The following is a 14,900-nucleotide window of genomic DNA, read 5'->3' as shown; positions in this document are numbered from 1 at the left end:
ATAGAGCAGGGAATTTTTTTCACAGTATGTCTGATAATATTTTTTTTCGTCTGGAGAAAGTCTTTTATTTGGGCTGTAATAAAAGCAATTTGTAATAACTTAAACACTATTTTAAGGACAATATTATTAGCCCCTTTAAGCTATATATTTTTCTGATTTGTCTACAGAACAAACCATCGTTATACAATAACTTGCTTAATTATCCTAACCTGCCTAGTTAACCTAATTAACCTAGTTTAGCCTTTAAATGTCACTTTAAGCTGTATAGAAGTGTCTTGAAAAATATCTAGTCAAATATTATTTACTGTCATCATGGCAAAGATAAAATAAATCAGTTATTAGAAATGAGTTATTAAAACTATTATGTTAAGAAATGTGTTGAAACAAATCTCTCCATTTAACAATTGGGAAAAAAATAAACACGGGGCTTCTGACTTCAACTATATATATATATATATATATATATATATAAAATCACCAATATGACACAAAGCACAAAGAAAGCCATGAAAGTTAATGTTTCTGTTCAGACATTTTAAAAATGAAAAACAAACTGGCATATGTATGTTAAAATCCAGGGAAAATAATGAATCTAAATGACACAAGGATTAAAGGGACATTTTTCCCTTGAACACCCTTTATATAGTTTGCCCCACCAACCAACAGTTCTGTTGCAGAACAACAATTAAATTTGCTTTAATTATATATACAGTGCTCAGCATCTAAAAGCACAGCACTGACAAATCTATCTTTTAAATTCATATTTTTAATAAGGTGTACAGTATTATATTTGTGCATATACATTAGATTTAGTGCTGAAGATAAATCTGGAGCTTATCTAACAAAATAAGTTGCGATAAACATCCAAAAACTACTACACACAAATTTATATGTTAGAGAAAAATATTAAATACAAACTTTAAATCAAAAGAAGCAAAAAAATTTGAAAATTTTGAAAAATTGATTTTTTGCAATATTATGCTTAAATTAAATTGTTTTATCTTTTAATTTCTAAATATGCTTGGCGACTAAAATATTATTTTAATAAATATATCTGTTTAATAAATGTTTTGTTTAAATGCACCAAAATACATTGCCTATATTCACTGAGAAATGGATAAAAATGTTTTTCACAACGGGGTGTACTCAGTTATGTTGAGCACGGTTTATATAACAAACTGAATGCCATTATGAAATATGAATCTTAGTTAATTCTTATGTTTTGCAATTTAAGTTTGTGGGGTGGCTTTATCTGTCTAACACCTTCACCGATTACATCACTACCTGTTTTACAGAGCTGTGCAGATATCAAGTAGCTCATTCTAGTTTTACCTGAGTTGACTAGTGATAAAAAAGCAGTTCTCTCCTCTACAGAGAGCACAAGAAAATCGTTTTATTTAGGAAACACAAGGAAACTTAAAAATGCTGTTATAACAAAGCTGAAAATCTGTAATAAATTCAACAACTTTCTTATTAATTCCTACATTTCCTACGGTCAGAGTTCACTCTGTGAAGGCGATGTCATGAACAAGAACTATAACGAAATGGTTGAACATAACACTAAAGTTAGCTGCAAAAACATAACTGTTGAGGGAACTATTTACAAAACCCTAAAGAAATAGTTTATTCAAAAATGAAAATTCTTTCATTTACACACCCTCCACTTGTTTCAAACATGTCTCTGCTTCTTAATGTCAAACAAAAAAAGAATGTTGGAAACCAGTAGGCATTGACTTCCATAGTATTTTTTTACCCAATCATTGACTACTGGTTTCCAGAATTCTTCAAAATATCTAAATTTAGAAACACTTGATGTTGAGTAAATTTACATTTTTGGGTGAACTATCCCTTTAACTTGCTTAAAACACCACAAACTCAAACACAAGTGGAACTGGAGGGCTGTGTGAGAAGCTCAGAGGTCATATCCACAATGGATCTTATTGGAAGTCCACTGAGGAAGCCCTGATGCTTGGCCCGCAGTTCCAGCAGGGCATCTACGATCCTCTGCCGTCCAACGTTTGGGTGACGCTCTGACAGCCGGGCCATGATTGTGTCGAAGCTTCCCATGGTGGCGTAGTGCTGAGGCACACACGTTCCAGAGGCTGTGGGCGAGTTGCACACATTGGTCAACCTTTCCACACTGCAGCGCGGCCCCTGATTTAAAACATACACATGACATTAAAGCTTTGGAAAATTTTGACTTTTTTTTGTTTAAAAAAAAAAAAAAAAAAAAAAAGGAAAATGAAAATGAATTTATCAGTGTTTAAACTGCACAAATGTCACATTTACATTATTAATTCAAAAATAAATTGTAAGTCAAGCTACTGGCTCTTGCACCAAATAAAACTAAATGTTAATAAACGTCGATATTGTACAATAAATCTACATGCATCTGGATTTTAAAAATCATATCCATTATCTCACAAAAGTTTTAAATAAGTAATTTGAAGAGACTTTTCTCCACAAGAACCTGCTCTGCTCCGATTAGCACAGACATGTACTAGAAAATAAACTGCTATTAACATTAGTGATGGGATGTTACTGAACATTTACATTGACATTGTTCAGTCCCATATATGCTTAACCAGTGAAAGGACCATTGAATAGTTCACCTTCTGAATCATTTGATCTTCACATGACAGCATGTAAAAAGTGATTACTCAGAATCTTTTTCGGGCTATGACTGATTATGATTGACTTCTGTCTTTCACATGATGAACGGATGACTCAAACCGATAGAAGACACTATAAAGAAATTTCTACCCCCCCTGCTCAAATGTGCACATGCGTGAATGAATAAATAGTTCAAGAACAACCCATCACTGATTAACACTTCTGACTGGAGGCGTCCTTTCTTTAATGCACACAGCGGTTACTTTTAGATGTGCCTAATAATATGTTTGCAATTAGATTGATGGTTCAACGTTCATGTAAACATCTCAATTAATCAGATTTTAAATTTACTCAGAATTTATGCCATTGCTGCAGCAGTTGGGGGAAATCAATGCCTTGCTCAAGGGAGTCACCTCATTCGAGGTATTAAAGGTGGTGAGAGTGCTCGTTATTCACTCCTACTACTTACAATACCTGATGGCACTATGACTCAAACCTGCAACCTTCAAAACACAAGTTCTAATCTCTAACCATTAGGCCATTAGCTGCAAACACCTCATGAACACAGATCACCACCAGTTGTGGCCTCCCAGAGAGAGAGAGACAGAATATGCTAACACCTTCTCTCTCATCCACTTGAGCAGAGACCCCAAGACTGCACAGCCACTCACCCTGGGAGAATGTTCATTCACCTGCCAGAAGAACAGCACCTACTTATGCTTTTTTTTGCCCCATCGTTGACTTGGTTGAGCAGCTGACACCCAGTCAGAAGACAGAGCTCCTCACAGAGACTACAGCCAAACTGTAAGCAAACCAAAACACAAGTTCCAGGCCTGGTCCTCTCTGCTCCTCCACTGCTAATTGAGACAGGCGGCGCACACAGGTGACCGTCAATAAAACACACACCACCAGCCTCACACACTCACAGCTTTTGGCCCCTTGATACACTTCAGAAAGCTAAATGAAACATCCAGCTTTGAGGGTTACCTAATGCGGGATGAGCTCCTGGATACACTTGGTAATGCCTGTTTAACCACACTGGGCAACCACTGGCACAACCAAGTCCTTTGTTTCGGTCTGCATGGAACTCCAGCAACCTTCCAACAAATGATGGACATACTTCTCATAACTCAACAAACTTACACTGCTGCTTACCTCGATGACCTGATGATCCACATGAGGTGTTGGGAGGAACATCTTACCTGCCTGTGGAGGGTATTCCTGCAGTTATGTCAAGCTGTACACACAGCTAACCCCAGGCAGTGTCACTTAAGGCTCACACATGCAAAATAACTGGGATACCAGCCAGGGTCTGATCAGATCCCCCTGGCCTCCCACAAAAACCCAGATATGTGCCTTTTTTGGGGTTAGCAGGCTATTATCAATATTTTATCCCTAATTTATCCATTGCCACCCCCATGATTAGTTACACAGTTAAGTTGCATGATTAGTTACACTGTTAAGGAGGTGGCCCTGACCATAAAGTGGGCAGTCCTGGAGCTGAAATATCACCTGATAAGGCTGATTTATACTTCTGTGTTGAGTGATCGCTGTGACCTCTTCAGTGGATGGCCTTGGCAAAGAACTGCAATGCCCACATCTCCACGTGGTTCCTAGCACTCTATGACTTCCACTTTAACAGCAAACACTCGCCCAAGGTAACAGACAGCCTGTCAAGGATGCGGTCTGGATGGGCAGGTCTGTCTTACCCTTAGCATCTCTCTTATAACAGGATATTTCTATGTTGATGCTATTAAATGTAGAGTGTGGCGCTGTACACTCTAATGTCATGTCGCTAGAGAGCCAAATCAAAGTCAGCTTTAAATACCTCATCAACAATGATCGCAGTCAGCTGTGCCTTGTCTAAGGAAGAGAATATTCTATAAAGGAGAATATACTCTTTCTTTTGTCTAAACAGCTAAATGAGTGTTGCACCAGAGCCACCACACCCCAAGACTCCACTAACCCTGGAGAACATTCATTCACCTGCCAGAAGAACAGGGCACCTGCACTATTTACCCTTTGTGTGTGGGTGTGTGTGTGTGTGTGTGTGTGTGTGTGTGTGTGTATATTTTATGAAGTGTACAATAACAAATGCACAAAGCAGTATTGGATTCACAACTTAAATTTAACAAAAAGCTTTTAAAAACAATAAAATACAAAAAAAAAAAAATAATAATCTACTTTGTTTAAATCTACATTGACCCTAATCTTTCTTAAACACAAACGTTTTAGATGGAACGTATATTAAACACACATAAATGGATATTTGAATCAGATTGTTAACCAATGTTTAAAGTAAATGTAAATACATCTGCCTTCCACTTCATACTTACTCCATGTGATGAACTGTAGGTTACATTTTTTGTTCCCAGTCTATCCCCTGCAGTGTCTTCTTTATGGCTTTCTGAGGCACTGTGAGACAGATCACTTGGTTTAAGATCAGCTGAAACAGTCCCAGAAAGATGCACCACCTGGACAGCATGACCTTGAAGAGAACGTCCATTTAGATCTTCAACTGCTGCTTTGGCATCAATATGGCTCTTGAGATAAACAATAGCTGCCCTACATGTGCACAGACAAGTTTGCAGTTCATTAATGATACTAATAATGCTTGTATAACAACATTTAACATTACTATGACTATCAATAATTTAATACCAAGTAAACACTGATCAAAAACATGAGACTGTTTAATATAACTTGAACTATTTCAGTAGGTGTGGAGCTTTAAACTCTTGATTGTTGTTGTACAGGTTCAATGGGATTATACAAGATGGGTAATCAGACTAGTCTGGCAAGAAAAGTCTGGCAACATCTTTTAGCTGAAAAAAAGAAAAAAAAAAGAAAAACTGTCCTATCAGCTCAAAAAGGCTTTCCATTAAGGTTAAGATCTACTGAAATTAGAATGTTCACTGAAAACCATCAGACGACCTAATATGGGGTGTTGATTACTATTTTAAAACTTTGAACCAGCTTTTAAGCAAAAAATTAAAAATTCAGGTTTTGTGCTTGTTTGAGATGATCTGAGCTTTTTTATAAAGAAAACGCTTACCTTGTATTGTTGCTGAAAGCAGAGATGCAGACATTTGTTGGATTGTACTTCTCAAACCAAAGCAGTACTTCATGCTGCAGAAAACACTTCATTTAGTGGTGTCTGCTGCCTCCTTGAGGCCATCACTGATTTGAACAGTTTACACAAGTAGGGACCCTACCTCAGTGATATTGCCTGGCAAGCAAGTGATGCACAAGAGGGAGCTTTGCTTTGACACATCCTCATCAGTCCCTATGAAAAAAATTAAATATCAGACAGTCCACCAAATCAATCAGCCTAAAGCAATGATACTTTTCCTCCCAGAACAGCATTTCAGTCCAAGTATACCCTTTGAGTGTGAAATATCAGCAATTCATTGGCGATCTCAAGTTTCAGTTAACCTACTACACCTTTCTTCTCCATTTTGTGCTTCATAGTTGCTCTCATTTCATTCGGTTTCTCCATTTTTCCATCTTCATTTGGAAACCCAAGTTCCTCCTCTGCATCAAACCAAGCTTCGCTGCCATTCAGATCCTTGTTGGCACCTACTGTACCATAGCATGAAAGTAAAACACTGCAAAACACATTTGGTTTATTTCCTTTTCTTTAATCTGAGAGTCCTACCAGTCTTTTGTTCAGTGGAAATTCTTGTCTGCTTTGGTAGGATGGCCAGGGCTTTATCACTTTTGCTGCATTCATCTTTTGCTTCATCCTATTTAAAGAGGACTAATACTGACTATTCTAAATGTAACAGACACAGGTACAATCCTTTGACAATTATCCAATTCAATTTAGTATGTAAATAAACTACCGGAGCAGTTTCAATGTCCTGACAAACTTCACTGGGAGGTACTTTCATGGCTGTATGTTCTTCATCCACTTGGTGGTCACTCGCAATGGTACTATGTAGAATGATAGAATTCTTCATTATTTTAATAACAAACACTGAAAAAAATTCTTGGATACTAAATACTCTTTGGTGAAGAAAACAAATGTACAATGAATTTTGCTGTTTGATACATGTGAAATGAATACATGGAACATAAATTCCTTTCATGCTTGTATAGGAATAGAGTCATTGTGAAAAATAGTAAAGGGAAAAATGTTAAAGTTATGGGTCTGTTATACATTATACAGTATAATAAAATTCAAAACATTTAGTGCAGATTTTTGTTGATAGTAAACATCAGGATTATTTAATCAATAAAAAGCATTTATTATAATAAGAAATATTATTAGAACACATTCAATCAATATTTATTTCTAAAATATTGCCTGAAAAACAGTAAATCTTCCACCCACCATGCATGCATGAAACACACAGCACACGTTATTACTGACCTTTAAAGTGGTACCTTTTGCCTTTTTGCTGATTTTCTAGGAGTTTTTTTTTAACTAAATATGTATTATCACCCTGGCCTATCAGTGTCCTGGCTGTAAAGTGCAATGTGGCACCAGTGTTCTCCCAACTCATTACAGGAAAAATCAATCATAAAAGTACAACTTCTGTAAAAGGGTTACTTTTTAGGATATTCTAGACATATTATGGCCACCTACCTTCCTGGACAGACTAAATGGGCCGCAAGAACCTGAAATGAGACCTTATTACCAACTGTTTATGTAACAAATATAACAAAATCTCCAAATATACAACAATTTGAATTCTGTAATACCGATGATGGGCTGTAATTTTTCCCTGTACATATCTTCTCAGAGTTTACTGACAAGGGCGTAAGATCATCCATAGGAGTTCCAGCCAGAATCTGTTTTCTCATCTCATGGTAATCCTTCTGTAGTGTCCTAAGAGTTTCTGCTATGCTGTCTGGCAGTGCCTCGGTACTGAGGAATAAACAAAAACCTCAAAAGTTAAGATTGTCATAATACAATCGTCATCATACAAATCTTTCCTTAAGCCAAATACTACTCTCTCACCCCTGATAAGCACTTTCACCTAGCGGGGAGGTGAAGTAGCGTCTCCAGCAGTGCTGTTGGCACATGACAAACTGAAGAGCAAGAAGACTTAGCTCTGCTTTTCTCACTCGCTGGGCACAGTCACAGCCACACACTCTCCTGCAGTGGTCACCAACAGGACTAAAACCGACAAATAGTTGAAATAGGGTAATTAATTGTCTCTTAGAAAATATTTTTACTTTTTAAATTATCTTTCTAAAATTTTCTTTGAATCTTGGATACAAATAGAATATCTATGCAACAATATCTCGATGTAAATTAATGTACAATTTTAAAATACAATAGTAACACTGTACAGATTGCTATATTAGAAAACACTTAAATCACACTGTAAAACAGAACACGGACTAAAAAGTCAATGTAATTTAGATGTATGTAAGAATGTTCCTGTATTGACCATGTTCTTGCTGTGTTAACAGATATAATTAATATCACATTCTTATAACAAAATTCAAGATTAAAGGATAAAGTCCTGATGAACCGGAAGCATTCATTCAGAAAAATCAGGGAAAGTGTTTGGGGAGAGTTATTACAACCTAACAGACACAACCTAATCAAACCGCATGATCAGGCTCTTAAAATATATGTTTTTTCCCCTCACGGCCGCACGCCGGAGATCCAGCACGGTGCCGGAATACTTTAAACCCTGCATTAATATTTAGTTAGATTTAGGTCATGACGTCAGGTGACCAAAGTCCCATGTCTAGCCAGCATCTAAGGACAACGTTATTTTGACGTCCAATAAAGATGTCAATTTACATTGATATATGGTTGATTTTAGGTTGTGTTGGAAAGTGATGAAAATCCAACGTCTGATAGATGTCTTAGTGGTAAAATTTATTTTAATTTGTCTAGACGTTAAAATTTGGTTGATTTCAGGTTGGACATTGACATCAGCCTGACGCTGGGTTCAGAACCTGATTTTCATTTCCAAACAAAATTCAACGTCCTCACGACACTGGGGTACAACATTAATATGACGTCATATTGACATCCTGTGCCTGCAGGGAGCAAAAGTGGCCAACACAGGTCATAATTACGAATCATTTAATTTTAGTATCACCATTGCCTTGTACATTTTCATCAACAGCACATATTTGTTAGCTTAATATAAAATCAATAAGAATATTTAAAATCAAATCATATAAAATACTACATTTAAACGAATTGTTATTTTGGCTTAAAATATTGTGATCATATTGGAAGTTACACATTGAGAATTGTGACCAACGTGTTTTTTTTTTTTTAACTATAAACTGTGTCTTTTTAGATCACTTAGATTAATGTGCTCTATTTATTACTACAGGGGCCTTTATAAAAAGTTTCTGAAGCATCAGAGTGTTGGTGGTATGGATCTTAGTCTATCAGAAGTCATTAAATCATTTGTGTTTTAGAGATGGAATCTTTTCATTTTGGAATGGCATGAGTAAATGTCAGTTGAATTTTTTGGAGGGGGTTGGGGGATTAACCTACCTTAAATTCCTACTCTTCATCTGTTTTAACTCCTTCTCAGTCTCTTTTAGCTTTATAAATTCCTAAAAGTAAAAGATCAGCACATTATACACTGCTCATTTGAAAAGGTCACAAATCCAACCATCTCATCTAGGTAATATATAAAATATGGTACCTCAGTGAGGACATCCAAGTCAGACATATAAACTTCAGTAATGGTGTTCTTATCAGATGTGGCAATTTGCACGGTCTGAGTATCTTTTTCATGGCTGTCAGCAAGCAAGTCTGTGTCAGTAGCAACATCTTTCACCTGGAAGGTCTGATCAGTCTTTGTTGCACAAGAAGATGTAAAAGAGGCTCTGAAATCACCACAGGCATCTATCATTTGATCGACATAGACAGAAGCTCTAGATTTAGATTTTGGTGAGGATCCCACATTGCTCTCGTTTGTCTGTTGCTCATATCTTGAGTCATGACAGTCTTCTGACTCTTCAGCCAGCTCAAATGAATTGCTGACACAAGAGAAACATTCGGTAGAGTTTGCAGCAGTGGTGTTGGCAGCCTCTGATAGTTCGTCTGACAATTCTGTACTGCCTTTGGTAGCAGTGATTGAATCATTGAACCCAATCTCTGCACTCTGGCTGCCATTGCTCCATGCAGTGTGGTCTAAGCTGGTGCTACTAAAACTGTAGTATTCTGGCATGGTTCCCTGATCCACATTGTAGTCATTTACTTCATATGATTGTTTTTGGTTATTTTGGGTGTTGTCATTCCTCTGAACCGGACTCTGCATATCAAGCTCCATATCAAGGCAGAAGCTTGCTTGGGCTGATGTGTCCTTAAAATGTTTGGCATCTTCCCTGGTCTCTACTTCCTGCCACAGCTGAGAGAGGCACTGGGCATGAGAACACATTCCTTTACTGTAGAAATGAGGATGTGCTTCAGGGCTTCTCTGTTTGCTCCTAGTGTTTAGGGTGCTCTGCATGCAACCTAAATTGATATTTTGCATTTCGACATTACTTTGGGAAGTTTGGAAAACATTGAGCTCTTCTTTTAGGCTGTTTGGTAGCAGCTGAAGTTGTTTTTCATTCTCTGAATAAGAAAAGTAATAATCAGTACTAAAGCAGCTTGAGAATTTTTAAAAGTCATGTCATCTTACCTGACACACTGATTTTGTCTTGTGGAATCACAATGTGAACACCACATCGGGTGCACTTCTTGGTACCGAATGGACAACTAGTCCCACAGTTCTGACACTGAGATGTACCATAAAATGTTGGGTACCTGGAACTAAAATAGATAAACATCTCTCTTTCTCTCTGTGCATGTCTTTAAGAATCCTATTCAGTTGTACCATAAGATATTTAAAAAAATGAATACATTTTTCAATAATCAAATGGAATTGACCCTTCGCTAAGCCACACCCAAAAACCGCCACCCACCAATCGTGGCTTAGTGCAGGGGCTCTGTCAAGCTTTCGAGCGAGGGAAACAGGCCAACGCGTTGTGCATAAGGATTGTGCAAATCTGACACCCGGTATCCTAAAAGTTCGGACGGGATGGTGGAATTTTTTCGCTTTTCAAAGCAAAAACCCAAGGAGAGAAATGGCAGCGTGGATCAAGCTCTGTGAGGGGCGCTAAAGGAGCAGAGATAAGTTGGTTTTGTTTTGATATTCCTGACACATTTTAGAGATAGACCGACGGCAATATCTCACACATCTTACCCTAAACAGATCTAAACTGAGTTTCCTCCAAAAATACAAAGCAGGTAATGTTTCACAGCTGTCTTTTTCCTTTCTTTTTTTCGCTCGATATATTATGAGCAATGCTCCATTTAAACATTCGCCATAGTAACTTAGTCATACTAATAGCGAATAGGTCATAATGAGTTACTGATTTGGAAAATACGAATCTGCGAATCCGTTGCGAACTTTACTGAGCTTCATATTTCCATGTTTCAAGCTACAAATATTTGAAATTACAAATCAACAGAACAAAACAGAGATGTGATCACAAACTGAGCACTTGCAATCAATCTACTTTACCAGCAGCTGTTTTTCATTAATTTATAAAGAGCACACAAACATACTGACAGTAATAGGTAACTTACTGTACATTGTTATGGGTCAATGATGCAAATATTCGGCAAAAGTCCATCAAGTTCCCCTTCCTGGCTGCTCTTATTATGAATGAACCATGTACAAGCACTGTCCATGCGTGTTTCCTCGTCGGTTAGTAACGCTATATTCATTGCACAACAATAGTCTATCAGGCTTTTTGGCCAAAAATAGAGAAATCACAGTTTAATTTGTTATTACTAGGTTATTTTTAAATTTCATCTCTCCTGCTGTGCATGAACTAAGCTGTTAAATGGTCAGCATGAGGCGGCTAGGCTAAGCTAGCTTCAATTTTGATTTAATTGTCCTCCAATCGGTTGCCTATTATGTTGTGAATATACTCCTGTAATGCATACTGCAGTCCTTTTTTGTCTGGTGTTCTCAGATATCTCACCTGAAAATGACATTATATCCCTGGCAATGTCCGACACCGGCGCATACAAATTGTAAAAGCCGTGCCAGGCACGAAAGCTTGACAGGCATAGCAACAGTAACTAAGAAGGGCGGGGCTTAGCGAAGGGTCAATTATTAGGCATGTGCGAGTGTAAGATTCTGATGATATCTGATATGATAAAAAAAAAAAAGAAAAATCACCGTTTCATGGTATTATGATCACTGCTTTAAAATATATTCTTTTTAAAATGTATTCTTTAAATGTCTGGGTAAAAAACAAAAAAAATAATTTACTCTTTAAACACAATATATTTTATTTTGAAAATATTTTGAAGCAGGAAACATGTCAGGCTGAACAATTCAAATGAATCATTGACTTCAGCTGTCTTCATTAGTTAAAAAAAAAAAAAAACACAGATTCCTTTACAATTTAACAGTGTCCTTGGATATCTTTTCTGCTGGAGATACTGTTGTCCTTAAAAAAAAAAAAAAAAAAAAGTATAATAATAATAATAATAATAATAATAATAATAATAATAATAATAATTCGGCATAGCAGAATATTTGGTGGTTTTAAAACCCTTGACTTTTCCAAACCGCGGTATACCTTGAAAACGGTCATCATCCCATGCCTAGAAATGATAGGCATGGGTTGGCAAACCATGTAGTTTTCACATTCGTTAATGCCCTGTCCATCAATACAGCTTAATTTACTTCATCATGTCCTCTGCTTTTAATAAAATACATAAGTTCAAGAACTATATATATATATATTTATATATTTTTTTTTAAACAGCCATAAAATAAAATTGATTGGTTACACTCTACAATAGGATCTTGCTACTTACTAATAATACCTAGATTCACAACCATAAACAACGATCAAGACATGATACAGATTTTTGTAGTTTTTAAAGTAAAGTAGTGTTGAAACTATCACGAATAAAGATGAATAAATCTTTATAAGTATTTACCTAGAAGTAGTTTGTGTAACTAATTTAATTAACAATGCTAATTATATGTATTGTAAAGCGTTACAAGTAATAAATATTAACCAGATCTTTTCTCCTGTATTGTTGCATACATCCAGGTAGACTATAAAAGCAACAGCAACAACAAAAACCTGGTTCTATTAAATGGGCTGTTGATTGATGAAGGCAGATGTGAATGTGAGCTTGCATAAACAATTGTGACTAGCAGGATACAAAAATTGATTAAATGCAAAATAAAACAAACCGAACCAAAACTATAGTAATTCTAGAGTTGACTTACTCCTTTGATGACATAGTTGTTGGAGGGGGGACGTAGTTTCCTTTCAGTTTTGCTGAATTAAATAAATAAATATTTACACAAACAGTTGCCCTGATAAAAAGAATAGCTTAGTCTTCATAATATTTTACCAACTGAACTCACCTTTTACATAAACATACTGTCTGGTTACTCCAAGTTCTGGATGTTTCTTTAAAAAAGACAGAAGCCCTCCTTCGTCTGTGCAGGTGAAAACATATTTTCCTTCATTACTCTCATTTACAAATATTGACCACATGTTTTAAATAAATAATTAGAATTGTATCATTTCTATGCCCCTACTTTGTATTAAGGTCCTGTCCTCTGCTGTTAAGTATAGGAACCATCCAAGTAACTTTGGGTTTGTGAGTTCCAGGTAATTATTGGCGAAGACAAGTTCAAACAGTGACCTGTAATGTGTACAATCGCCTCCCTCAGAACAACTTGGTACTTCAAACTGTATTGGTTCAAAGTTAAAACAGGATTCAACTGAATGATTTAATCAAATTGAATAATTTGCCCTGACAGATTTTCATAACTTACTTCCCATGACGGGCGTAGCGGACATTTTAAAAGGGGGTGTGTGTATGAGATCCAAAAGTTTACATTCATACAAATATTATTTACCTGTTTCTAAATGGTCTGTCCCCAAATGTGAGGATGACGCTTACCTCATCAACATACACCTCCTTCCAACATCGGTATACAGGGTTTCATTGTGAAAGCCTTGAGAGATGTGCAAGAAATTCAGCAACACTGAGTGAAAAAGATCATATATTGACAACTAACCACACCTGTGACAACAATGAAGACAAACCCTCAAATAATGTCTCAGTTAAATTACACTAACGAGTGTTAACCAATAAAACGTGAATTTTCTATATCATCGTCGAGTTCATTTTTCCACATCTTTTTTACCGTGTTGTCCGTTGTGCACGTAACCGCGGCGCGCATGCGCTCACAAGGCCGCGTGCTCTATGTACATCGCCAAAAATGCAAGCAGTTTTGTTTAAGTGTGATACATCTGATCCATTACAGTTACATAGTAAAGAACTAGAAAAATAATATAATGTTGATCAAACTTTCTAGTTAAATGTGCGCATTTACGATTACGACAAACAATAAACCAAATATTAGTTCACAGTATTTTTGTATTATGAAATGACCGTTTTTGTATTATGAAACGTATGCGCGTGCCCGCCTTTATTAACCATTGATGGTCATGCGTTGTCTGACTTTCATTTTTGGCGAGGATTTGAAGCAATTAAACACTGTAGTATAATCATAACGCGCGAGTAGTTTTATTCAAAATACAATTTCTGATGATTTATTCTTAAATAGGAAATATAAAAAATCTGCTTGCCCTGTATGTTTTTGCATTATGTAAACTGTAAAAAAAAAAAAAAAAGTGTAAAAAATACAATACAGTGCCAATGTTTGGGTTCCTCAGACGTATATGGATTAAAATACAGAGTATTTTGTATACTGTATAATGTATTTGTAAAATACTATTAAAAAGGCTACAATGCACATGAACAACTCGAGCCTGAATCAGTGAATAGTTTTGCTTTGGGCTGGATGTGTAACTCACCAGTCATCTCGTTCACTGCACGCTGGTCAAAGGGAATGAAGTGCCATTTGGCGATGGCACTGCGATCCTCATATGTGACTGAATGTGACTCGAAGAAAGGAACGACGACAGCCGGGGGGTACCACATTTCCTGAAACACTTTAAATAATCAAAACCAAGAAAAGGTCACTGTTTATTATCGACAACAAAGCATCGACAGAGGTTCGTCAGGCGCATGGTTTTCCGCCTCAGGTGAAGCACCCTCTCTAATTATCAAAGTGCAGCTGCAACTGCTGGATTTATTCACCACTCACTTATCGACACCGGGCGCCTAAATCACACACACGTAAAATGTCGGACGACAGGAGAGATGTAAATAAACAGTTATTTGTGTCAATATTCCCTATATAATTTTGATCAAGCAAATTTAACCTTCAGTGAGATGTCAAGAAAGTTTCAGACAT

At 36.5% G+C, this 14,900-nt stretch overlaps 1 protein-coding gene across 1 annotated transcript; it reads right to left on the bottom strand.

Annotated features, from left to right (window-relative positions):
• Positions 1-1,382: 1,382 nt before the first annotated feature.
• On the bottom strand, positions 1,383-14,584 carry rbm44 (RNA binding motif protein 44). Its single transcript, XM_056465250.1, has 18 exons — positions 14,458-14,584; positions 13,538-13,622; positions 13,170-13,276; positions 12,993-13,067; positions 12,852-12,903; positions 10,230-10,360; positions 9,246-10,162; positions 9,092-9,153; positions 7,580-7,717; positions 7,321-7,486; positions 7,205-7,236; positions 6,459-6,549; positions 6,272-6,359; positions 6,058-6,195; positions 5,829-5,899; positions 5,669-5,742; positions 4,950-5,178; positions 1,383-2,154 (listed from the first exon to the last, which is right to left on the bottom strand). The coding sequence occupies exons 1-18, from the start codon at positions 14,582-14,584 to the stop codon at positions 1,876-1,878; spliced, it is 2,862 nt and encodes a 953-aa protein (XP_056321225.1). The 3' UTR covers positions 1,383-1,875.
• Between the last annotated feature and the right edge of the window lie 316 nt (positions 14,585-14,900).

This window comes from Danio aesculapii, chromosome 9 (assembly GCF_903798145.1).
Source record: "Danio aesculapii chromosome 9, fDanAes4.1, whole genome shotgun sequence".
In the NCBI taxonomy this organism is placed as follows: domain Eukaryota; kingdom Metazoa; phylum Chordata; class Actinopteri; order Cypriniformes; family Danionidae; genus Danio; species Danio aesculapii.
The sequence above is the reverse complement of the archived record's forward strand: the minus strand, read 5'-3'. Positions and strand labels throughout refer to the sequence as shown.